This window comes from Puma concolor, chromosome D2, assembly GCF_028749965.1.
Source record: "Puma concolor isolate L17-30 chromosome D2, mPumCon1.1.hap2, whole genome shotgun sequence".
Taxonomy (NCBI): Eukaryota; Metazoa; Chordata; class Mammalia; order Carnivora; family Felidae; genus Puma; species Puma concolor.
In genome coordinates this window covers 11,292,526-11,320,384 of record NC_141677.1, presented here as the reverse complement: position 1 = coordinate 11,320,384, position 27,859 = coordinate 11,292,526, and the positions used below count along the sequence as shown (strand labels likewise).

The 27,859-nt window shown below is 40.0% G+C and overlaps 1 protein-coding gene across 4 annotated transcripts in view; it reads left to right on the top strand.

Annotated features, from left to right (window-relative positions):
* RYR2 (ryanodine receptor 2) overlaps nucleotides 1-27,859 on the top strand; it is a 760,386-nt gene that overhangs the window by 480,558 nt on the left and 251,969 nt on the right. For all 4 annotated transcript variants that reach the window (XM_086679587.1, XM_086679586.1, XM_086679585.1 and 1 more), the window contains 3 exons: nucleotides 4,178-4,386; nucleotides 6,480-6,654; nucleotides 26,533-26,741. In XM_086679587.1, coding sequence (XP_086535713.1) covers nucleotides 4,178-4,386; nucleotides 6,480-6,654; nucleotides 26,533-26,741 — 593 coding nt within the window. The remainder of the gene's footprint in view (nucleotides 1-4,177; nucleotides 4,387-6,479; nucleotides 6,655-26,532; nucleotides 26,742-27,859) is intronic.

Genomic DNA, 27,859 nt, shown 5'->3' with positions numbered 1-27,859 from the left:
ACCTGATTCCAAGTCAGACGCTTAACCAACTGAGCCACCCAGGTGCCCCTAACCCTATGTAATTAAATCAGGGCTACAATTTATTTTCCACTCATCAGCAGAATGCTTACGTATTCCAGATTGAATATGAACTCAGTGGTGTCTTTGGAGTATTGTTCTAAAATAACATTTTAAAACATTTGAAAAACTAAGTTATTCTTATTGCAAGGTTTTATCAAGGTTTAAATTGTTTGATTAAACATAATACCAGGAGGCTACAAGGATGACTGGTTAATCTCAATCATTTTAGAAGTTATTATATGAGCACACTTGAAGGATTTTAGGTACATGTGAACATTTTAAAGAGACTAGCCTGCCTGCCTTCATAGCATATGGTAAATAACTTATATTTTCAATACATAATTAGACCTTGACTGCCCTCTAGCGTAAGAATCTTCTAAAAGTACATTTTGGAGTACAGCACGTATGGGTGCTTAGGCTCCGTTTGATCAGTCACTGCTGTGTGGCCTCTCTGTGCTAGGATATGTGGGGTACTGGGAACACAGGATTTTCCCAGACCTTACCCTTTATCTTGAGGTCGCTTGTTAAAGGCATAATCCCTTAATTTCTTCTTCTCTGGGTATCACTATTCTTGGTAAAATTCGCTGGGAATACATCTGCTCACTGCGCCTGTTTTTAATACCAATTATCATTATGTTCATTGTGACAATATAAGAAAATCACATATACACACTTACATGAGCTAGAATTACCTACCAAGCTTCTACGAATGTCGAGTGTTGAACATGAAGGAAAGCATAAGAATTGCGTATTTGGAAGAACGCTCTTTGCCTTTGAGACTGGTGCTTGCCCATTGGGTATTTGCCTGGATTCCTGTGTCCAGGGCTTGGAATAGTCTTTGTTCCTAGATTCAATTTCGCAGGCCCGTGAAGAGCATCTCCTTTGTGTCCAGGTGATCGATGCCCCAGAATATGCAAAAGAAATTTCTTGCAGATTGCCTGGATCTTTTTTCTTTAAACTTCTGTAGATCCATATTTTCATTAAATATTGGAATTTCGTCGAGAAACAGAATGCTGAACCATTGCTTCAATAAACCCTGGTTGTCAGCTGCCCTACACTAATGCGAGAAATACCGAATCGGAGTTATGGATCACACAGGCATTCAGAGGAAGATCCACGGAGGTTACAAGTCCCGTGCATAATGGTGTCTGTGAATAGCATGTGTGTTTCCATTTCAGATTGAGTCTCATGGGGGAAGTGTAGGTGCAGTAGCTAAGGTCAGGGGAAATAAAATACCAGGACTAAGAAATTCTGCATTGTTACCGTGATTGCCACGTATTTTCCATATACTGTTCCGTATTTTCATTTCCTGTATTAGCGGAGAGGATTCATAGTGTTATTACCAAGGGTAATTCGTAGTGGGCTTTTAAGGAAATTATCTGTTATAGTTTTTATATCAAATTTGCCTTCCAACCTATTTAAGCTGATAAGAAAATTTGTTTTCATTCCTTGATTATACAGTGTGCATCTGAGTGTGGTCCAATGTCCTGGAAACATAAAAAGGAAAAAAGAACGTGTGAGTTTTCTAGTAGCTTAGTTTTCTAAAGAATGGAATATTTTATGCTTAGAAACTTGGGAGTTTAATTTATTTGTGCATACTGGAACATAATGTATGATTTTATTTGAAAATATGACATAACGAAAAATAAGGATAACTACGGATGGCTTTTTTCTTTCATGAAAATTAATTTCCAAATGTTTGTATGGATCATGGCTCATGTTCTGTATGTCTTAGATTAGTTCAGGGAGGGTTGTAACCACGATTTAAGGAAGTCATGGATCAGTGTGCTGTTTCTTCAGCAAATACTAAGTCTGAAAATCTGACTTCCATCTTTTTTAGTACTGCAATATTTAGAACTATCTTCTTTTCTTATTTTTTTTTTAAGTAGGCTCCACACCCAGTGTGGGGCTTGAACTCACAACCTCGAGATCAAGAGTCACATGCTGTACCGAATGAGCCAGACAGGTGCCCATAGAACTAGTTTCTTTGTACCAGTAACTGCCTTCAAGTGTAAAATCTGATGATTTTTTTTTCCCTCAAAAAGTAGTTTGCTGTCCTGTCTTTCAAAAACCATTGTTACTAAGTAACAGACATGAGAATTTTTTATCTTTCACCATAGAGATGTTTCTCTCTCATTCAGGCTCCTGTCCACCCCCAACTTGAATGCATTAGAAGCAAACATTTTCCTCTTCAGAGGATTTTGTACGTGCAGTGTCCTCCATATGTTATTTTAAATGTCTGACTTTTAAACTCTATTAATGCATTTATTCTTCAGTAAGATGTTTGAATGTAGTGCATGATATGTGTGTGCACGTGTGTGTGTGCACATGTGAGGTACATACATGAGCACTCGTGTAAGGTGGCATTTCGAATTTGAGGCTCTCGCTGCTGGAGGCACGACCCTTGCTTGGAGCCAACAAAGTCGTTAGGTATATGCGTATGGGTGTGTTTGTGGGGAAAAGATGAAACAACAAAGCATTGCTCATTCAGAAACTTAAAAAGCTTTTGAAAGCTTTGTCAATAGATACAGTTCACCTCTATGTCCTGCAATCGATGGAAATATCTTAGTCCATTGTCTCTTTATGCCAGTCTTATCTTCAGTAGACGGTCTAGCTGTGTGTTTACTGGTGCCCTTTAAAGCTTATGTGGATCATGTTTATGGTTGTTGTTTGTTCCTATCAAATCTGTGGCTAAGCTGGTATTAAACTTCTGTTATTTACGATGTCTTTCCTGACTCTTAAGAGGACAACAGATGAGCACCTAGGTGGCTCAGTCCATTAAGTGTCTGACTTTGGCTCAGGTCATGGTCTCAGGGTTCATGGGTTTGAGCCCTGTGTCAAGCTCTCTGATGACAGATCAGAGCCTGGAGCCTGCTTCAGATTCTGTGTCTCCCTTTCTCTCTCTCTACCCCTCCCTTGCTCGCTCTCTCTCTCTCCAAAATAAGTAAATACATAAACATTAAAAAAAAAAAAAGAACAGATGAGAACAAATACTTAAGCAGTACCTACTGATTCTGCCAGCTACTGGAGGCGGGGTGGAAAGAACACAGGCTGCAGCATTAGGTGGCTCCGGAATTCTGCCATTTGTCACTTGTGTGACTTTGGTCAACGTCACTTAAATGTCGTCTTCCATCTAACCCAGGTCTTAGCTGAGCTGATGGTTTATCCTTTGACTTATCAGTTCAGTGGACCCTTGTCTCCATGCTCCATTGATTTCCTAGGGACTTATGTTTTCATGGCTGTCCTGTACTCCTGGCATTTTCAATCTATGTGTATCTTATTTTTACACACACACACACACACACACACATATAGATATAGACATAGGTATAGATATAGATATAGGTATATAGATAGATATATCTATATATATATATGTGTGTGTATATATATATATATATATATATATATATATATATATGATGTATGTATATATGTATATATTTGCCCCACTGATCCTGATGTTGGACTTGACCCTTTTGTTTCCCCTCAAAACTTAAACACAGCATTTGTATGTGTAGCACATTATGATGAAAATGTGAGATACTGGAAGAGTTTTGTCCTTAACCATCTTGTCTGGGAAATCTGTCAATGGTTACCCTTCTGTGCCATTTATCTCTTTACCTTGCGGCTTTCTCTCTGTCTTCCTCACTTCCTGGCAGCTTCTTCCTTCTCTCACATCCACAAGTGTCTACTCATTTCTTGTGCACAGCAGTTCAGATCTCTTTTATTGGCTTCTTTCCGGCCATGTCGTCAAGTTCATCTCAGATTCTGTTGGCAAACCACCAAGAGGCTGGTAGGTGTTTTTCCTGCAGAAAGATAATTCCCTGCTGAACAGGGGCTGAGGGAGGAAGCATCACCCACCTTGCAGTGTAACTGAGGTTTGATAACCCATCTCTCCATTGGAAGCCCCTTGTCTTTTCCCCTTCTCGAAGCTGGTTCCTTGTGACAGTGGCCGATCATATGTATAAAAACACTTCATACAATGTGAACCAGAGTAAGAGAGATGGTATTATTACCAACTTCACGGTAAGTTTAGTTACTGATGTTGTGTGGTGTCCTGTCTCCTCTTGCAATGTCCTATCCATTGGTCACCGGAATCTCTTTCCATTCACAGCTGCCCGAGCCGAAGTGTGTAGCGGCACCGGGGAGAGGTTCCGAATCTTCCGCGCGGAGAAAACCTATGCCGTCAAGGCAGGAAGGTGGTATTTTGAATTTGAGGCTGTCACTGCTGGAGACATGAGAGTCGGATGGAGCAGGCCAGGTTGTCAACCTGACCAAGAGCTGGGCTCAGACGAACGTGCCTTTGCTTTTGATGGCTTCAAGGTGAGCAGACATTGCTGAGCACCAGACACCGAAATTTGTAGGCTCCGGGTATTGTAGGCTGCTGTGTCCCAGGCATCTACATACTGTGTGTGTGTGTGTGTGTGTGTGTGTGTGTGTGTGTGTGTGTGTGTGAGAGAGAGAGAGAGAGAGAGAGAGAGAGAGAGAGAGAGATTGATTTCCGCTGCCATTCCTTTGGGTAGGGCAGTAAAATCAGGACTTTCTGGAGCACCCACTCAGGAGAAATAGGTCCCAAGAAAATTTTGTCCTTGTAATCTCAAAACATTTCCCCCACAGGGAAATTCAAGAAGTAACACATTGCTACCCAAAAAATGAATCATCCTTATCTATCAGAAGTGTTAAAATGCATATGCTACTTTGGAGCGCCTGGGTGGCTCAGTGGGATAAGCTTCTGACTCTAGATTTCAGCTCAGGTCGTCATCTCACAGTTCATGAGCTCCAGCCCCGTATCAGGCTCCGTGCTGATGGCTGGAGCCTGCTTGGGATTCTCTCTCTCCCTGTCTCTGCCCCTGCTTGCACTCGCTCTCCCTCTCTCCCCAAAATAAATAAACATTAAAAAAAAAACTATTAAAAATGCATACACTTTGACTTAGCAATTCCATAGAAGAAATTTATCAATGATAGGTAAACACATTTAATAGCCACAAGAATGCTAGAGACTGTTGTTTATAATGACAAAAAGTTTTCATTTTCAGCATTATTAGTAATATTTCTTAAGGTGGATGGAAGCTGGTCAGGTGCTTATTTTATTATTTACTTACACATTATATAAATGTTTAAAGATTATTTTATGTACATAAATTATTTAAAAATAAAAAAAATAATATGTATATGAACCTAGCCACAATAGAATGGTAGTCATTTTTTGATTGATGAAATTATAGAAATTTTAGTCTTTTCTATTCTGTGATTTTCTTCCATGAATTTACATTCCTTTCATATGAAGGGGAAAAGTTATTTTTAATTAAAAGGAAAGTTAGAGTAAATAAGCAATCACGAGGAGATTTGACATTTGAGTACTGAGGTAGGCATGAGTGGGACAGCATTTCTAGGCTAGAAATTAATAATGTGTCTTCCAGGGGACAACAGACCCACTTTGTTGTGAAACACCACATTTCCTGAACCTGTTTTTTATTTCAGATAGAAAATCTAACACTTACTGAAAGCTAACACCTTCTGAAATAAAATTTTTAAAAGTAGAGTGTATTATACTTGAAAATAATCATATCATTACTTTACATTGGTGACTATACCCCCTGACATATCAGTTTGCAATGAAGGCGATGATTGAGGGGAAAATGAGACTTATCTGACAAAATAATTGATGTAAATAATTTTGATCCCATAAATCATTGGAATGTACTTATAGATTCATAAGTCACATTTATCAAAAATGTGTTTGAATTGTATTTATAATGTGAAATTTGGCCTCTGTATACAAAACATTGTTGGCACATTTAATTTTTGGTGTATTATTTCAGTAAACATCCTAAGAATATTTTTAGGTTTGATTTGGAGCTTTTTAAGTTTTAGTATATCTTGAAATGCTTCAAGATGTCTGTTTTGTTAAAGTATCCATGCCATTGGTTCCAAGGAATGGAATTTTATTTTGAAGTAGATGAAAACTAGAATGTCATTTTCAGTGATAAATTCTCAGCTTTATTCTCTACTCATAATTCTTTGCATTTTGGGGGAATGGAGAAAAACAACCCAAATCCTGAGAAGCATTCATTTTAGCGAGAAAAAATAACCTCTAAAGACACAGAGGTTTGTTTGTTTGTTTTAAGTAGAAAGTGTGTCGGGTTTGATTTTTAAAGTCATCGTTCCTCAAAGTAATGACATAGCATTTGGGTTGTTCTTCAAGATTCCATAGCATACAGTGTTAATCAAAGGGACGTAGAATTCCCAGGCACCTCCACATCGCTTAGGGGTGTGACCCGCTGGTGCGTGGGGTGGCACTGAGCCCTTCCTCCTGCTGTGTTACTAGAAGGAGCTGCTGTGAGTCATACCAGTAGTGGTGGGTGGGTGCTGTTCTCCCAGCTTTGTCTGTGACAAGAGACTCTTCTGTCCCTTAGGCCCAGCGGTGGCACCAGGGCAACGAACACTATGGGCGCTCTTGGCAAGCGGGCGATGTTGTGGGATGCATGGTGGACATGACGGAGCACACCATGATGTTCACACTGAATGGCGAAATCCTTCTGGATGACTCGGGCTCAGAACTGGCATTCAAGGACTTCGATGTTGGTGACGGTAAGTGGCCTTCGGGTTCGCAGCACAGCGAAGCCGATTGTTCTAACGTTTCATAAGCAGCCATCTTCGACGGTGAGTGAGCAGATGAGTTGCAGCTGTAAATTGCCAGGGTGCCATATGGCTTATTTGATCAGACACCCTTGAAATTACTTTAGCAGAAACACTACCTCTCCTGCTTAGCTAGGATTTCAATAAGGCAGAAATGGCTTTTATGCATGTGAATCAGAAAATAAATGGCAGGCAAAAGGATAGTTTTCCACAAACGTTAAATTTTCATTTAGAACTTCCCTGTTTAATCAGCTGCTTATAGCTTCTTTCTGTTCATTCATTTCACAAAAGTGTAATGAGGACCTGCCACATGTCAGTCCCTCCGCTGGATGCTGAGATGACAAAGATTAATAAAACGCTGTCCTATTTTTATGTAGATTACAGTGTACCGGGGAAGTCAATACTGGAATAATTTCTGTTCAGTGGGGAAGCTCTAAATTGAAGAAACGCAGAATGTTCCATGGAAGCACAGTGCAGGGCTTTGAGGTGACCTTGAGCAAGGTTGTGAAGGAAAAGTGAAAGCCCTTTGGAAATAAATGAAAAATTCATTCTTCAGAGCTGCCCTTCCAGGAAGTTGGCCACTGGCCGCATGGGGTTATTTGAATTCACGTTAATTTAAATGAAATAAAGTTACAGTTGAGTTTCCCAGAGGCATTTGCTCCATTTCAAGTACTCAGTGCCCCCCTGTGGCTAACTGGTGCCTCTCCTGAACAGCTCAGACTTAGAGCCTTTACATCATCACAGAAAGTTCTTTTGGATAGTGTTGCTCTAGAGCATGTAAGCAAGACAGTACTTAACAAAATACTGTACAAATATCTCATTTTAAAATGAGTAAACACATTTTTCTTTCAAAATGGCTTTGGGATATAACTTATTATTTGAATATATATATATATATATATATATATATATATATATATATATATAGTCATGGATTTTAAGAGATATACCTCAGTCGGTATTTTTAGTATTTATAAACTGGTCCCTGATCCTCAAAAGTTATCCAGTTCATTCCTTGATTTAAACTCTATATTCATTCATTCAACAAGCTTTTAATTAAAAAAAAAAACTTTTTTTTACTGTTTATTTATTTTTGAAAGAGAGAGAGAGAGAGACACAGAGTGTGACAGGGGAAGAGGCAGAGAAAGAGGGAGACACAGAATCCAAAGCAGGCTCCAGGCTCTGAGCTGTCAGCACAGAGCCTGATGCTGGGCTCAAACTCATGAACCGTGAGATTATGACCTGAGCCGAAGTCAGATGCTTAACCGAATGACCCACCCAGGTGCCCCTTAAATTTTTTTTAATGTTTAGTTATTTTTGGGGTGAGGGAGAGGCAGAGAGAGAGACACACACAGAATCCAAAGCAGGCTTCAGGCTCCAGGCTCTGAGCTGTCAGCACAGAGCCCAACGCGGGGTTCAAACCCATGAACTGCGAGATCGTGACCTGAGCCGAAGTTTGACGCTTAACTGACGGCCACCCAGACACCCCATCATTCAACAAGCTTTGATCAGGCACGTCCATCATTTCTCAAACACAGATTTGTAAAACTAATGGGAATCTTATTATTTTATAACTTAATTTCTGTTTTGCACACGTGTGTGTATCTCTGGGTGGAGAAACTGGTACTCTACCGACCCATCACCCATCTCCCTTTCTCTGGGATTATGTTTGACTGCTAATGTATCTGGGGGCCAGGTGGGAGAGGGGCTTCTTCTGTGTTCTGTGTCTGTACTGGCCAGTACCATGGGTATGACCTGAGATTTTATTGTTTAATTGGTTGTTATTTAATAATTGTTGCATACTATGCCTTCCTTCATTGGAAGTAAATGCCTATTTGAGTTCTTTTGTTAAATTTATGCCACATAAATCTATGGGTAATGTTAGAATTATAAACCATGTAGAATGCTCATCCATACTGTTTAAGCATGTAACAAATGTTCATGCCACAGCACCGTTGCAAAGACCAGTCACCATCGTGGTGATGAACTGGACTGAGTGAGTCTGGCTGGCACAGTCATGTAAACAGCATTTTTGATTTCCCACCTCATAGCATTTCAAAATTTTTTAAATGACTTGAACCCTATACTGGTACGTCTGCTGTAGAGTTAATACAACATTCTGATGGATGGATTATCTGGAAAATTTATGGTGCATATTGTTGGGCTTTTGTTGGAGGTGTTGGGGAGGTATCTTTTGGTCTCTAAGGCATGTTGTAAGTTTCATGTAGCCATGATCATTAATGATTAACATTAACAATTAGCAAGTGGTCATAATTCTAGACTTTCTTCCATAAAATGGAGTTTTATGCCTATGACTTTAAAATACTTTTTAGAGTGGAATTTTCCATTTCTCTCTCAATTATCTTTACATAGCTTACTAAAAAAAATAGGAAATTCGATGGGTATGCTCTGGGTATAACTATAACGGGAGACTCTGAGATGGGCTCCTTAATTGACCCACCACGACTAAGAGATAGCCCTTGAGACAACCAGGGTTCAAAAGAGCAAGTTTGAAAAACCATTTATTTAGTTCAACAGATTTTTTAGCACAGGAATATGTTGTAGTTGCTAAAGCACTACGGTGGCCATCCTTGGATCCTGTCTACTCAGAAGGATAGAGGAGGGGAACTCTAATGTGTGCAGGGCATCCCCAAGCATTCCTCTTCACCGGGCATCATTAGAAGTATATATAATTCTCCCCGTGTGTATGCAGTTAACCCATCAGGAGTCATTTTTATCACAAACCATGTTGTGTATAGTGTGAATGTTGATATTCACGCTTTTACACACAGAGTTCCGGTAGCCAGACACCTGCCCCTTTGCAAGAACCTGAAAGGAGTTTTGACTAATCCAGTCCATCTTCGTAAAGCCGGAGATTATTATCCCATATCAACTTTAGGACTCAAGCTTTTTAAGTAATCATTTTTTATATGGAGTGTATATACTTCCTCTTGATATACTTCCTCAAGAGCCTAGTGGAGGTGATTCTTACCATGTTAGGTAGGGGACAAGAACAGGGCTAGTAGAAATTTGAAATATATGTATTTATATTATTTATATATTTATAATTTAGATTTATGATTTATAATTAATATATATTATACAATGTATAGTACACTACATGTATATATAATTTATATAACACATAATATATTTATAATTTATGTTATGTATTACAAATACATATAATTTATATTGTTTGTATATTATTAATACGTATTTTTTCATTTATCTTACCACATAGTTCTTTTGATTGCCTTAATCATCACTATACATGTGTCTAAGCTCACTGTCTCTGTACCAATAAGGAGGAATTAGGATAATGGTAAAACCTGCCAAAACAAGCATGGCACAGATATAAAGGCAGGTTGTAAGAAGAATGCAAACCTAAAACACTTACAGAATCTTTCAGTACTTTAGCAGCCGTGGTACCTTCCTGCACTAAGCAGTCTGTTGTCATAAATGGTCTTCAAACTTGTGATATGGCAAGAAATGAAATTGGAAATGATGAGAATGAGAATAAAGGGAACAACAAATCTATCATTATTTGCCCATAATATGATTATTTGTCAGACAGTAATAGGAATCATTTAGCAAGGTAGCTAAATTTCCATGCTAGATGCAAATGTGAAACTGAATTAAAAAGAAGATACCATTTACAGTAACTTCAGGTATTTTCAGTAACTAATTTTCACTCTAACCTAAGGTGTACAATACCTTTACAGAGAAAAATCACTGAGCTTTATTGAGAGATTAACTGTATTAAGAGATTTATCATATATAGTCAGCTGATCTTTGACAAGGATACCAAGACTACATAATGGGGAAAGGTTAGCATCTTCAATAACAAGTGCTGGGAAAACTGGATATTCACATGTAAAAAATAAAATTGGATCCTTCATTCAATTCTGGACCATACACAAAATGTTCTTGTGGCTATACACAGAATGATATTGGACCATATACAAAATCAACTCAAAATGGACTAAAGACTTAACTCTAGGACCGGAAACTGTAAAATTCCAAGAAGAAACATATGGGAATAGCTATTTGGCAGTGGCCTTGGCAATGATTTTTTTGGATATGATACCAAAAGCAGTAAAAAAAAAATGGATAAATGGAGTTATATCAAATTAAAAACCTTTTGCACAAGAAAGGATGCCATCAACACAATGAAAAGGCAACTTATGCAATGGGAAAAACATATTTTCAAGCTGTATATCTGATAAAGGGTCATTTTTGAAATTTATAAGAAGCACCTGCAACGCATTGGCAAAAACAACAACAAATGACCCTTTTCAAAAATGGACAAAGGAACATAATAGATATTTCTCCAAAGAAGACATACAAATGGCCCTCAGTCATATGAAAAGGTGCTCAACATCACTAATCACCATGGAAATGCAAATCAAAACCAGAGTGAGATATCACTTCATACCTATGAGCAAAAAAACTAAAGATAGCAAATGTTGGTGAGGGTGTGGAGAAAAGGAAACCCTCATGCACTGTTGGTGAGAAGGTCAACTGGTACAGTCACTATAGAAAACTATATGGAGATTCTTCAAAAAATTAAAAATAGAACTGTGTCATCCAGCAATCTTCCTTCTGGGTATTTATCCAAAGGAATTGAAATTAGGATCTCAAAGAGATCTCTGCAGTCCCACATTCATTGAAGGATTATTCACAATAGGCAAGGTAAGGAAACAACCTAAGTGTTGACAGATAAATGAAGAAAATGTGAAATGTACATACAATGGAGTATTATTCAGCCTTAAAAAGATGTAAATTCTGCCATTTGTGACAACATGGATAGCTGGAGGACATTATACTAAGTGAAATAAGCCAGATACAGAAGGACAGATCCTAAGTACTACATGATACCATTTACATGATGAATCCAAAATAGTCAAACTCCTAGAAACAGAGAGTGGAATGGTGGCTGCCAGGGGCTAGGGAAAGGGAGAAATGGGGAAGTGTTAGCCAAAGGATAGAGACTTCCAGTTATACAAGATGAGTACGTCCTAGAGAGCTTCTTCCTTTAGTTAACTATAGGCCTGAATTATATGCCTAAAACTTTGCAAAGAAGGTAGATCTTATGTTAAGTGTTCTTACCTTACACCACACATATGCACGCGCATACACACACACACGCACACACACACACACACACACACACACGTTGATGATGATGATGATAAAAATAAGAGAGCAGGAGGAAGCTTTTGGAGATAACGGATATGTCTGTGGCATAGATTGTGATGATTTCATGGATGTATACTTATCTCAAAACTCATCAAATTGTGTACATTAAGTATGTATAGCCTTTGATATGTCAATCATACCTTAGTAAAGTAGTTTTAAAAAGAGATTTATTACTGAATAAATGAGAGCTGTATTATGTTCATGGAGGAGACAACAGCCTTAAGATATTAATTCTTCAAAATTGATGTATGGATTCAATCCAAACATCATGCTTCATTCATCAAAGTCTCAACAAGTTTTTCACGGAGCTTGACATGATGTTTCCCAAATGTATATAGAAGAATAAAGGGCTCCAGTATCTAGATCATCATGATAAAGAAGAGCAAGGATAGGGTATATGTCCTACTATATTTATTTTAAAGGATAAAATAAATACGGATTTATTTTGAAGCTATCATCATTGAGACAGAGTAGTATTAGTGCAGGGATAAGCAAGTTAATCAGTAGAGTATAATAGAGATGACAGAACACGAGCACATGTATGGAACCTTCTATTTATTTTATTTTTATTTTATTTTATTTTCTTATTTTATTTTAACATTTATTTTTGAGACAGAGAGAGAGCATGAGCAGGGGAGGGGCAGCGAAAGAGGGAGACACAGAATCTGAAGTAGATTCTAGGCTCCGAGCTGTCAGCACAGAGTCCATCGTGGGGCTCGAACTCGCAGATCGCGAGGTCATGACCTGAGCCCAAGTTGGATGCTCAACCGACTGAGCCACCCAGGCACCTAAACTCTGTATGGAGCCTTCTAATGTGATGGGTGGAATGTCACAACGGTGGGGAAAGGAAGATTGTGAAAAAGGGGATCTGGATGGAAAAGATGAGATCAGAGAATTTCCTCACACCATATATGTGACAGCCAGCCCCAAATGGATTGAGGTCTTAAATGCCAAAAGGAAAACTTTGCACTCCTAGTAGGAAATATAGACAAATCTTCTAGACTATGGGGATAGGAAACCTTTCCTTTAGAGTAGAACAAACAAATATAAATAAAAACCAGTGATTATAAATGACTGGTAAATCTGTACAAATTTAAGAACTTTCATTAAAAGAACAGTAAGAAAACCTTAAAGAAAATGGAAACACAATTTATTAGTGGGGTAGAGAGACTCAAATGCAATGTAAACAGCTGAAAAAAATGTTAGTATTAAGAGAACATGAAGAACTGAAATCTGTTAAAAAAAAAAAAAAAGGATGAAAAGCCATGAGTTGACATCTCATAGAGGAAATTCAGGTGGACAATAAACATTTGAGGAAATGTTTGTTATTATTAATGATCAGGGAACTGCAACCCCATAATTAGATGCTATTTTATGTCTGTTTTCTCTTGACAGTACACATTGGTGCCCTTGCTGAAAAAAAAAAAAAAAAAAGTTTGACAGAATCACTGCAAGTTGAGTATTTACATACCCATGACCCAGAAATTCTATTCCAGTTGTCCCAGTGACATTTATACATGTCTACAGCAGGGAACATGAACAAGAATGTGCATAGGAACACTGCTCACAGTAGCCAAAGCCAGGGACCCATCAGGTGCGCACCTGTAGGAGAGTGGATGAGTAACCTGGGAAGCTGTAGTGATAGATGACAAGAGGAATGTTTCAAGGAACGAAGTAAGTCATGAAAGACAACTATGGCAGGCAAAGACAGTGCCCCGCAAAGACGTCCATGTTCTACTCCCTAAAACCTCTCAATAGATTACCTTGCCTGGAAAAAGGGATTTTACAGAAGTGATTAAGGTAAGAATCTTAAGATTGGAGGATTATCCTCCATTATCTGGGTGGCTCCAATGTAATCACTTGAAGGTCTTTTGAAGAGGGAGGCAGAAGTTGGGGGTGGGCAGGAAAGAGAGAAAGAGCGAAGACATTTGAAGATCTTGGCTCTGAAGAAGGAGTAAAGAGCCAGGCATCAGGGGCAGTAGGAAGCCTCTAGAAGCTAGAAAGGGCAGGGAACAGATTCTCCCCCAGAGTCCGGAGTCCCCAGAACGAACACAAGCCCTGTGGACAGTTTGTAGCCCAGTTAAAATCCACTTTGGACTTCTGGTCTTCAGAAATATAAGCTAATACTTAATTGGTTTTATTTTAAGCCCCTAAATTTGTCGTGTTTTGTTACAAAAGCAATCGGAAATGAATACAAGAATAATATAGCATGTTACCATTTTTTTTGTAAAAGTTTTAAGCAACCAAAACTTTCTAAGCCTATTTTAAAAGTACATACAAAGAAAATAACAGAGTGCTAATTTTAGGATTTAAGGTGATGATGGTTTCCTCAGGTGGAGGGAGGCAGGGAGATGGGAACATCAGCATGATATGGTTGATGTAGGCTATTGTTAAGGCTTTAGTTTCTCCATTGGGCAGTGGGTTAGCAGACACTTATTACAGTTTTTTTTTTAATGTTTATTTATTTTTGAGAGAGAGACACACACAGAGCACGAGCTGCGGAGGTGCAGAGAGAGACAGAGACACAGAATCTGAAGCAGGCTCCAGGCTCTGAGCTGTCAGCCCAGGGCCCGACGCAGAGCTTGAACCCATGAACCACGAGATCACGACCTGAGCCGAAGTCAGACTCTTAACCAACTAAGCCACCCACGCACCCCACTTAATTACAGTATTTTAAAAAGTCCGACTGAAGAAGCAAAAGCAGGTCATGACAAGAGTGCGTCAAGAACGACAGTTTGTAATTAATCCACCTTCCACTTCTGTGCACTTGAGATTCTTAAAGAAATACGAGATTTATGAGCATGTCCATAGAGCTTTGGGGAATGACCTAGTAGAGGGGGAAATTGATGGTAAAAGTCTGAGAGACGATATTAACTGAAATGAAGTTCCTGATAAGGTGAAGAGGGGTGTGATCTCCAGCACAAGAAATCAGGAAGAATCTTTCCTTTTACAGCAGAGAAACTATGGGTATGAGTATAAGGAATAGTAATGGCCTGTGTCTGAAGAGTGTGGTGCCTGTGTTTATGGGGGGGCCCTCTGGGCAAAATGAATGGCTTCATATTTCCCACAGCCCCAACTTTTGTTCTCTGTTTTCTCCATCTTCTTCAGCTTTCTCATATTTGATTGCCTTGTGTCCCACATGTTACCTTGGTCCCTCTTGTTGCTTCCTTCTCTGGAATCCTATCTCGGGGAGAGGTCTCCCTGTCCACATTCCAACATAACATCTACACAAGAGAATTCTTTTGAAAAGATTTCTGAATTCTAATGGTGCACCAGCCCTTTTGGGGAGGTGCATCTCATTGGAATCTCTTCTCCCAGTCTGCAGTTATGATGAGGTAGTGGGAATGGTCTTCAATGGCCATGTTCTTTCCCCTTCAGTGTTTCCCATCCTTAGGGTCAATCTGAGGCCACCTCAGGGAGGGAAGAGCCCTTCATCGAATACCTGTAGCTGCTCCAGGCCTCAGGGAGAAATGACCTTTTCCTCGGTAAGCTTTTGGATTGGGTTTATCTTTTGCTTTTTGGTGTCAGCAGAATGCAAAATCTCAAAGGCTGAGATCTGTTTATTAGCCTAGAGAAAAGAAGCCAGGAAGACTACTAACCAATGGCTTTTTCTCTAGGTCTCTGGAGGGACTGAAGGAAATCTTGTGGTTCACACATTATCTAACCAAGTGCCCCAATTAAAAAAAACAGAATCTTAGTCCCAAGTACCAGCTCCTCGCAAATTGTACTTTTATTTTGCTCTTTGCCCTCTTCCCTGCCTTATGAGGATATTTTATTACTTAAAGCACACTCATAGGGCAAATTTCCATAGGTCAAAAACTAATCATCACTAATTTCAATAGGAAAAATAAGGGTGCATCCCCGAGCCTCCCAATTAAAGCTCGTTTAGACTAAAGAAATACCAGATCCCCCTAAAATTATGTCAGTATTGAACATGGTTATGCCCTAACTTAAAAGACATTCCCTCCTTTATTCGTTCTTTGATTTGGTTGTTTATGGCTCTCGGTCTTTCTCTTAACTCTCAAGTAGTATAAACTTCAGATTCCCTCACAAAATATAAATGTAAAGAAAAATGTAAATGTAAGAAAAGCAAAATAAGGGGCACCTGGGTGGCTCAGGTGGTTAAGGATCTGACTCTTGATTTCGGCTCAGGTCATGATCTCATGGTTCCTGAGTTTGAGCCCTGCATCAGGCCCTGCACTGGCAGTGGGGAGCCTGCTGGGGATCCCCTCCCCCCCCTCTTTAAAAATAAATAAACTTTAAAAAAAAAAAAGGAAAGAAAAACAAAATAGTGACAGTAAAGCGAAAAAGAAAATAGAAAGACAAAGGAACGTTGGTGAAAACATGGGAATATTATGACGTTTACCTGGCACATTGAGGTCTCAGGGACGATGGTGCACAGAATTTTCTGGAATACATAATGTGTGTCCCACACTTCTTTCAAGAATGCATGCAGTATGAGCCAGTTCTTACTACTATGAAGATGAATGCACATCTTCTGCTGGGGCTTGCTATCTCCCGAAGTGTGTGAAAAATCAGTTTTGCTTCCTTATAAAAAAAGAAGAAAAAATGCCTTGTGAGAGTATTAAATGAAACTCCTCCTAGAAGTCAGATTCTTCTAATCCACAGATTCCTTCAGGGTCCCTTGGGACTCAGCAGGCACGGCTTCAGAGAAGATGTGTCTGCTGGTGAATACAGCATTCTGAATGCAACCACGTCTGTGTCCCTGTTATGGACTGAATTGTGCCTCACCCCCATCCAAATTCATATGTTGAGCCCTTAACCCCCTAATGTGACTATATTTGGGCCTTTAAAATAATAATTAAGGGGCACCTTGGTGACTCAGTCGGTCAAGCATCAGACTTTGGCTCAGGTCATGATCTCATGGTTTGTGAGTTTGAGCCCTGCGCCGGGCTCTGCACTGACAGCTCAGATCCTGGAGCTTACTTCAGACTCTGTGTCTCCCTCTCTCTCTGCCCCTCCCCCACTTGCAGTCTGTGTGTGTGTCTCTCTCTTTCTCTTAAAAACAAACAAAACATTAAAAAAAATTAATATTTTTAAAAAAATAAAGAACTAATTAAGGTTAGATGAGGTCATAAGGGTCAGGCCCTACTCCATGATGACTGGTCCTTATAAGAAAACAAGGAGACGTCGGGGGCGGGGGGGGGGTGGTGCCCAGCACAGAGGAAAGGCCATGGATGGTGGCCATCCGCAAGCCAAGGAGAGAGACCTCAGGAGAAACCAGACCTGCGGACACCTTGATCTTGGACTTGTGAGAATCAGTTTCTGTTGTTTAAGCCGCCTAGTCCGTGCTATTTTGTCATGGCAGCCCCAGCAAACTTCTACGCTGCCCCCCTCTACATGTAGCCCCTGCTCACCTAGTATCACTCTTGATTTACTCCTGAGTGCCGAGCCTCCTGTTATCCATAGTTTGAAGAGCTCATCGTACCCTTAATGTAAAGCAAGTAAGAGTCATTTAAAATCTTGCCATATGGTGAAAGAGCAGTTATTTTGTCAGATTACCTGCATTTTACAAAGTTGGCTGTAGGTGCCTATCTTGTGTTGTGTAAGTGGCTCATCACACTGGAGCTTTTTCAACCTCGTCGGCTCTTCTGTAACTAAAGATCAGTTCGGAGTCGTCGGGGTCTGCATCTGTAATCATTATAATCAAATCCAGAAGTGAGGCTTTCCATGTCATGTCTGCCACCTGGGAGGACAGTGAGCAAAATTCCTGGTGCTGAGTCTGCATGGGGTTTAGACTCGTTTAGACTAAAGAAATATTGCCGGAAGCAAAAGAGAAGAATATTGTCGGAATTGAAATAATCACGTAGCTTTCGGTTGAGAAGACCTCTAAGGAGAGGGAAGGAAAACTTTCCATTACTGATGATACCACGCTACCTTTAAAAAAGAGGCAGAATATAGAACTGTTGGACTGTACTTACAATATTTTCACACAGTGGAAATATTACAACAGATTAACTGCTCAGTGGAATCATGTGGCTCATTAAGAAGGTTTTCAACATGACACAAGAGTACAAGGATTGCACCATCCCAGATCCCAGCCTTCTGGCTCCCCCATAAGTCCTTTCTGTCACTAGTGTCACTCTAAAAAACCTGCCATTGATAACAGACCTGAGATGCATGTCTGTTATCAGACCTGGGACAATAACTTATGAAGGATCTCCCTAATTAAAAATCAGTACTCATGGGTAGAAGTCAGGACTTTGAGTCACTGCCGTGGGGCCGTCCAAACAGCCAAAGAATTGTGTTGGGACATTGGATATTTGGAGTGAAGATAAAAGCATCAGTTATAAAGTGGTGGACAAATTCTAGAGTATGAAGATGTCAGGAACTAGCATAATTGGTTTCATAGTTTTGTCTAGAATCAGGAAAGAGAGATCCTCGAATTCTCTGGACGTGTCCAGGAATAAAACTCTTCACTGTGCGCTACATTAACAAATGAGGAGAATGTTTATTTTGATTGCCTAGAGTTAAATTTCAGATGATCTAATTTCTGTCTTTTGAGTTTACATGTCTATTTTCTGTACATGTTATATGGGGCATCGGGAAATGATTGGTGAGCTCAGTGAAAACCAAACTCTCCTTAAACTGGGCAGTTAATTGACAGTGACATTGTATACCTTGGTGAAGAGGGACACTTGCTAGTATTCAGGGTCAAAAATAAAATTCCTAATGACCTTGATGATCCAAAGTGAACCAAGAACCAGGAAGAAAGTATGGGGGTGTCCCTATTATGCCAAAGCTGATATTACGAAGTCTGCACACTAAAGAGCTTAAAACATAGTAAATTCCCTATGGAATTTTAGTGTATTTGTTAATACACTTAGTTTATTTGTTAATTCATTTTCCAAGCCAACGTGGAATAGAAGCGGCAGATTTCATGTCTGAAGCCCTGGATTCTAGACCCAGTTCTGAAAATAATAATTCTTGTGTGACGTTGGGCAAATAGCTTCTCTGTTTTCATTTCCCTAAAATAAAAAGCTCTGACTGGAAGTGATCGGTTTATGCCCCTTCCAGTTCTTAAGATCTCAGAAATCTAAGGCAAGTATGTCTTGTTTTTATTTTGCCCTGCTTCTCCATTCTTGATTCAAATTCTCACTTCCCATTTTATTCACTGTAGGGCCTGAGACAAATGTTTTAACATCTTACTTGGTTCCTCATCTTGAAAAATGGGGTTAATATTTAATAATAAATGGAAAAGTGTTTATATATTACCTGGCACATACTAAGGTGCTATTAAGTGTTATCCTTTCTTCTGACCAAATAATTCAAACTTACATTTTGGTGTAATATCGGCCATTTTTACTGGTTTTGGCCATTTGGTTGGGTTATAAATGAGGATCCGTATCTGTAGTCCAGAAATTTCAAAGTCTGAAACCATATGTTCTTACAACAAGCTGGTATGCTTGTGATCTGCTTTATCTTCTTTCATTTTAGCCCCCGCCACAGATTTCATGCCTGCGTCACACCCCCACATCCTTGTGACTGCCAGTGCCTTGGTGGACATGCACACTCATCACACACCCCTCTGCTCCGGAGCAGGGTGGCTCGTCAACGGAGAAAGTTAAAATTTGCTGAAGCCATCTGTCTTTTGTTGGAGAAAACAGTTGAACCATACGTCGTAGCTGCTGTTTTAACAAATTTACAAATGGTTAGGGTGGGTCTGGCACAGCCCCAGGAAACCAGTTGGACTCATGGGTACTAATTTAAGATCCCCGGCCAGGAAGAAAAGTTCCCTTAGATATCATGAGGCTTTGTTACTCGCAAGATGTCAGTTAAGGTGACTGGAATAGAAGATTGGGAACATAAAACATAGGAAGGTAGGACCAAACTTTACGTCTGCCTGAGTGTGTGCTGACATACGTAACTGCGTGGACGTCTGTTTTATTGTTGGGATGTTTGTGTGTTCAGCTTATTTCAAACTAACAAAGAACTGAACCTCAATCATCATGTTTTGCTATGGGCAGTTATTAAGAGTGATGTCATTTATCAACCCATCTTGTTTAATTTATGGCAAGCATTCAGTCAGTCTTGATTGCGTTTGTCATTTCCTGACATTATATTATGTATGATATGATATGATATGATATGATATGATATGATATCATGTCATATTATATATACGTTATATATACTTTGTATTATATACTTTGTGTATATGTGTTTGTGTGCATAGTTTATGTCTATATAAATGTGTACTCTATAGACATAGATATAACTATTTACTTGTTATGCCTACACAAAGGTAAGCTCCAGAGGGTTAGGGACTCTTTCCAGTCTGCTCACAGCTATATCTCCAGCCAAGAACAGATCTTGGCACATGCCAGGTATTCATTAAATATTTGCTGAATGGTAAGACCTGATACTAAATGGAGACAGGGTTGAATAGTGACTTAGAGCAGGGGTCGGCATACTAAGGCCTGAGAACCAGATCCAGCCTGCCACCTGTTTCTGTAAATAAAGTTTTATTGGAATACAGTCATGCTTATTCATTTATATACTGTCTGTGGCCACTTTTACACTTCAACTGAGGTTTGAGTAGTTTGGCCCACAAAAGCTAATATCTCTACTCTCTGCTTATTTATGGCCCTGGCTTAAAGTGTGGATCGTAGGATCTGGCAGGCCTGGGTTTCCTTTCCGGCCACCCAGTTGTGAGCAAGTGATTTCAGCTAAAATGTGGGTTGCCTTGTCTAGAAAGTGGTAACGATTCCTGTCTCACCAAATGGTTGCTCGTGTTCAGTGAGATGAACATCAGACAAACACTCAGGGAACATGAGTCACTACTAGGGAGCCTCGTGTGATGGCCATGTCATCCATTGTCTGCACCTTTATTTACGGTGCCCTTTGCCAAGTACTGGCCAACTGGAAGTGACTGAGCTCTGGCCCTTTTGTCCCGTGACCAAAAAGTACCTGTTGTTTTCTTCCACTCTTTGTTCTCTGATGTCATTGCCGTCTAGTTGTTTTTGCTGTATGTATGCTAATGTAAAAACATATTATTTATAGAAATATTGGTTCTTATTATCACAGAAGTTACTAAAACTCCATCTTCAGAAGTCACAGTATGATTTAGTTTTTATTCAGTTCAGTTTCATGTAAATTAAAAAGAAAAAAAATGTCTAATTCTGGATATACTTTCTTAATACCTTCCTTTAAAGAGGACTAAGATAGCAAAGTAGTAAAAATATCATCTACAAGTCTACATCTGCCATAAATTAATGAAAAATTATATCTGTCTATTAAAAAGTAACAAATTCTTGTCAAATATTTGGAAAATACAAAGAAGTGTAACAAAAATGGCTAAAAGCTATATATATCCCCACTACCCAGAGATAAATTTGGCTTTCATGTATTTTTTCCCCATTTAAAGCATTGATATGGAAAAATAAATTTCCACAGCCACCTTTTTAACTTAATATTATATATGTTGTTCCAAGATATAAAAACATTTTACATAGCTTGAAAAAAAATTTTTTTTAGTTTATTTAATTTTGAGAGAGAGAGAGAGAGAGAGACAGAGCACAAGCAGGGGAGGGGCAGAAAAAAAGGGAGACACAGAATCCGAAGCAGGATCCAGGCTCGGAGCTGTCAGCACAGAACCCGATGCGGGGGCTTGAACCCACAGACTATGAGATCATGACCTGAACTGAAGTTGGACGCTTAACCAACTGAGCCACCCAGGTGCCCCAAATATGGGTTTTGATTTTTTTTTAGCCAACTTTATATTTTGAGAAATAGCCTTTCAGAAAAGGGCAAGAATAGTGCAATGGACACCTGTTTACCCTTCACATGAATCACCACGTGCTATTGTTTCCCCGTTTGGTTTTCTTCTCTCCCTACAGTTTCCTCTTGATGAATCCTGTACATACTTAATTTTGTGTATATATCAAAATTATCCATTCTCTTATTTTGAGTATTTAGTTCCTTTAACCTTTTCTTTTTTTCCCAATTTAATTTTGTTCACCGAGCATCCATGTTTTAAGTAAGCACTGCTCATAGAGGATCTCATTTTTTTTAACGTTTTTTATTATTTATTTTTGAGACAGAGAGAGACAGAGCATGAACAGGGGAGGGGCAGAGAGAGAGGGAGACACAGAATCGGAAACAGGCTCCAGGTTCTGAGCTGTCAGCACAGAGCCCGACGCGGGGCTCGAACTCACGGACCATGAGATCATGACCTGAGCCGAAGTCGGATGCTTAACCGACTGAGCCACCCAGGCGCCCCGAGGATCTCATTTTTAAAACTGTAATCTATGGCGGAGGGGGGGTGCCTGGTGGCTCAGTCACCTAAGCATCCAACTTCAGCATAGGTCGTGAACTCACAGTTTGTGAGTTTGAGACCCGTGCCAACCTCTGTGCTGACAGCTCAGAGCCTGGAGCCTGCTTCGGATTCTGTGTCTCCCTCTCTCTCTTCCCCTCCCACACTCACATTCTATCTCTCAAAAATAAACAAACTTAAAAAAAAAAAAAAAACCTGTAATCTATGGGGTAGACGTTATAGAAGAAAGGATTAAAGCTTAGAGACTTTCAGTAACTCGTCAAAGGGCAAATAGCTGAGAAGTGCTGGAACTAAGATTTTAATGCAGGTCTCTCAGACTTGAAACTGTGATCTAAGTCATTTCCTAGTATCTAGGCCTGTCTACCATCTTAGGTGAGAACTCCTCTAAGAAACCTTCCTGAATTTTCTCTCTCTCCTTTTCCTCTGCTCTTAGCACCCCATCTCCAGAGATGGGTCGAGAGGTATGATGTCTTTCCTTGTCTTCCCACCTCGTTAGGCTGTGAGAACCTTTGGGCTGATGTCTGTGTGTCAGTGAGCTATTGTCCCCAGTTTCTAGAACATGGTAGCTGCTCATAAATATTTATTGGATAAGGAAATGAATGGTTGAAAGTGTCTTAATGCACATTACTAAATTGCTCTACATAAATCTTGGACCAGTTTAATTTTATTGGCAAGATTTCCGGTAACTCACTGGACACTCACCAGCATTGAGACTTTGTGCTTTAGCAGGCTGCCCTCGTTGTTGGACCATCCACACTACCCACACGATTGTACACGTTTCTGTATGAGGAAGATGTAGGTATATTCCAGTTTTCCAGTTTATTAAATGAATAGTTGATTTTCACAAAATCTGTCAGTTGTTTTTATAGTAAAATGCGTATTCACTGAAGAAAATCTGTTGAGAGACAGAAAAAGAACACAGAGTGTTAAAAATTCCACCATTTTATAACATTTTGTTAAGGTTTATTTATTTTGATAGAGGGGGAGGGAGAGGGGCAGAGAAAGAGGCAGAGAGAGAATCCAAAGCAGGCTCCACACTGTCAGCCTGGAGCCCAAGATGGGGCTCGATCCCAGGAACCATGGGATCATGACCTGAGCTGAGATCAAGAGTTGGACACCCAACCGACTGAGCCACCCAGGTGCCCCTCTATAACTTCTTTTAATTAAAAAACTTGTAATGCTTTCCCATCTATTTTTAAAATAATTTTTTACTGTTTATTATTTTTGAGAGAGAGACAGAGACAGAGAGAGCATGAGTGGGGAAGGGGCAGAGAGAGAGAGAGGGAGACACAGAATCCCAAGCAGGCTCCAGGCTCTGAGCTGTCAGCACAGAGTCCAACATGGGGCTTGAACCCAGGAAACCATGAGATCATGACCTGAGCCAAAATCAGATGCCCAACCAAGTGAGCCACCCAGGCGCCCCTTGCCTTTCCATCTTTAAAAACTAATCATATGCTATATCTTTCTTTCTTAAAATAATATGTACTATGAATATTTTTGTGTATAATAATCGTTTGAAAATCAGATTCGAAAGCTAAATAGTATTACATATCAATGGAAAAACATATTTAGTGTGCAAAATATTTTCTGTGATCATAAATGTAGCCATAGTGAACAGTTTGGGACATAAATCGTTGTGTGCAACCCTAGTTACTTGGTTTTTTAAATGAAAAGATTTCCTGGGGCTCCTGGGTGGCTCAGTCAGTTGAGCATCTGGCTCTTGATTTTGGCTCAGGTCATGATCTCACGTTTTGTGGGATCATGCCCCGAATTGGGCTTCCCACTGACAGCATAGGGCCTGCTTAGGTTTCTCCCTCCCTCCCTCTCTCTGCCCCTCCCCTGCTCGTGCTCTCTCTCTGTCTCTCTCTGTCTCAAAATGAATAAAATGAACTTAAAAAAATAAATGAAAATATTTCAAACATGCGGAAAAGTTCAGATATTAATATAATAAACACCCAGAGATCTATGTGGGTATTTATAACTTCACTTATAGGGTAGGGATTCCTTCTACATATAATGTGGCTAGAAAGAAATGCGTATTTACAATTGGAGATGTTTCTGTCTTGGTATCCCCCAGTTTATGTCGAATGGATGTTAGATATGCCAGTTTGTGCAAATGTATTTCAACCTGTCTCAGATCGATTGTATTTATGCAGTCATTTTCTTTGATTCCTTTCTAGACACTTATTGAAAACAATTTCCCTTGACTGACACTTCAAGAGCTGTCACAGCTGTACGCACAGCTGTGGGCTTTAGTTTTAACTAGAAACTCATCATTCATGCTTCCTTGAACACAGCTGGATGTGTTCTTGCTTCCTGGCCGGTACCACTGTTATACAACTGTTTATTTGAGTATATATTGATGAATACAAACTGCGTGAAATCATTATGAATTATAGGATGTAATTTTTATTGTCTTGTGCTATTTTGAGGATTATATATTGCTTTTATATTCACTAATTTAAAAAAATTAATGTTTATTTTTGAGACAGAGAGAGAGAGAGAGAGAGAGAGAGAGAGAGAGAGAGAGAGAATGAGTGGGGGAGGGGCAGAGAGGGAAGGAGACACAGAACCCCAAGCAGGCTCCAGGCTCTGAGCTGTCAGCACAGACCTGATGCAGGGCTTGAATTCACAAGTCAGGAGATCATGACTTGAACCAAAGATGGATGCTTAGCAATCTGAGCAACCCAGGGGCCCCTACATTGACTAATTTTAACAGAGGAAGAAGCGTAAGTCATCATGGTAGACAGTTGCTGGCTTATTCGTAGGATCCACTGCTTCTTTGATCTGTAAGTTACATCCTCTGCTCTGTAGTCTCCATTCCAATACTGACCTTGTTTATTATGCTACTTGAATTTCTGTGTAAAACACTATAGAAGGAAAGGAAGAGTACCTAAGCAGCCCCCCAACACTGAAAATGATCATCACAGCCCTTTGCTAAAGACCGTTGTTTCCAAAGAATTCAAAAAAACAATTAACAATGTTAATATGTTTTCCCCTGTTTATTCAGTAGCAGGAAGATGTACTAACCTTGCAACTCATTAGATTAGCTGATGAAATATTTTGGTTTTCCCCCATCGCTTATTGCTGTTGCTTTTGATTTCGTTTCTTGTTTACTTTAACTTACATTTTGAATTTCATGTCTTAATTATTTAGGTTAGGTGTGGATTGCCCTGCTTAATCTGTAATGGCAGTGACATCAAAGGGTAAGGGACAGATGGAGGAGTTTCAGTGGAATTTTTAGCAACTACATCTGAAAATTTATTTACTTATTTATTTTTATTTTTATTTTCTACGCTTAGGTGTAGTGTACCCCAGAAAAAAGGGGGGACACAGTTTTCTTCATAGATCAAAAGCAGCTACAAGCAAATGAAAACCTTTAAAAATGTTGCTTCCCAGGGGTACCTGGGTGGCTCAGTCGGTTAAGCGTCCGACTTCAGCCGAGGTCATGATCTCATGGTTCATGAGTCCGAGCCCAACGTTGGGCTCTGTGCTGACAGCTCAGAGCCTGGAGCCTGCTTCTTCGGATTCTGTCTCCCTTTCTCTCTGCCACTCCCCCGCTCGCATGCACATGCTCTCTCACTCTCAAAAATAAACATTAAAAAAAGATTTAAGGGGTGCCTGGGTGGTGCAGTCTGACTTCGGCTCAGGTCATGATCTCACGGTTTGTGGGTTCAAGCCCTGTGTTGGGCTCTGTGCTGACAGCTTGGAGCCTGGAGCCTGCTGCAGATTCTGTGTCTCCCTCTCTCTCTGCCCCTCTCTCTCTCTCTCTCTCTCTCTCTCTCTCTCAAAAATAAATACCAAAAAAATTTTTTTTAATTTGTTGCTTCCAATCCTTTTTCCCTTGAGTTATGTGCAAAGAAATCTGTGGCTTAGGCTGTGTTTGGTAGTTGCACGTTTTCAAGTGCTTGTGCTAGATCGAAGGACAAACCCACTTGGGCATTTCCCTCCTTCTCACCTTCCTTCTGAGAGAGTCCCGTGCACTCCTGAGCTAAGAGGCTGTGTGATGGCAACATCCTTCCATTGCTGTACACCCTAAGATCCCTGGAGGACGAGGGGCTGCTGAGCACCTAACCTTCTTCACAGGAGTCCAGGGTAAAAGAAGAACCTTATCTAGGGGCCACGTTCAGTAAACCATGAGCAAACACTGGTCTTTTGACCCTTACATGTAATACTTAATAACAGTGGTCTCTCTCTCGAACTACTGTTTTACTTTATGCCGACGACTCTCTCAGAGACGAGAGTTCCAGAGTGGTGCTTTTGGAAATTCCAAACAAACAGGCTCTTATACCAATGATACGGAACATTTTGTTTTTTTCTTTTCTTCCCAGGATTCATTCCTGTCTGTAGCCTTGGAGTGGCTCAGGTGGGCAGGATGAACTTTGGAAAGGATGTCAGCACCTTGAAATATTTCACCATCTGTGGCTTACAAGAGGGTTACGAACCGTTTGCTGTGAACACAAACAGGGATATTACCATGTGGCTAAGCAAGAGGCTTCCTCAGTTTCTCCAGGTCCCTTCAAACCATGAGCATATCGAGGTTTGCTTTTTCTTTAAAAATTCATACCGTTGCCAAAAGCCAGGGGTGGAATGTCTTTACACTTGGGAATTCCCACTTGGACAGTTATTGCCACTTACTTAGAAAGGTGGCCCTACTGTGTTACACAGTAATGGAGTCTGAGCACAGTATGAGGCTCTGATTATAGGTACTTTATGAGCACCTGATTAGACTGATTAACAATAATTAATTCTGTTTTTATATAAGCAACACCAGCGGCTCACTCTGAATGAATGTAATTTTAACATGAATTTTCCAAACTATCTTTTGAGTTAGAAACAACAGATGAACATGGGGGAAGGGAAGGAAAAATAAGATAAAAATGGAGAGGGAGGCAAACCATAGAGACTCTTTTTTATGAAAAATTTTTTGTTTTAATATTTATTTTTGAGCAGAGAGAGAGAGAGTGAGTGAGCGCATGAATGAGGGAGGAGCAGAGAGAGACAGAGACACAGAATCCAAAGCAGGCTCCAGGTTCTGACCTCTGAGCACAGAGCCTGACTCGGGGCTCAAACCCACAAGCCATGAGATCATGACCTGAGCTGAAGTCGGATGCTTAACCGACTAAGCCACCCAAGCACTCCAAACCATAAGAGACTCTTTTTTTTTTTTTTTTTTTTTTCTTTTCAAACGTTTATTTATTTTTGGGACAGAGAGAGACAGAGCATGAACGGGGGAGGGGCAGAGAGAGAGGGAGACACAGAATCGGAAACAGGCTCCAGGCTCTGAGCCATCAGCCCAGAGCCCGACGCGGGGCTCGAACTCACGGACCGCGAGATCGTGACCTGGCTGAAGTCGGACGCTTAACCGACTGCGCCACCCAGGCGCCCCAAGAGACTCTTAAATAAAGAGAACAGACTGAGGGTTGTTGGAGGGGCAGTGGGTGGGGGGATGGGCTAAATAGTGATGGGCATTAAGGAGGGCATTTGCTGGGATGAGCAGTGGGTGTCATATGTAAGTGATGAATCACTGAATTCTATTCCTGAAATCATTATTACAATACATGTTAACTAAATTGAATTAAAAAGAAAAAAAGGCAGAGCTATGAGTCTATCTGGAACACAGTACTCCCTGTGTTTAATCTCATCATTTACAAAATT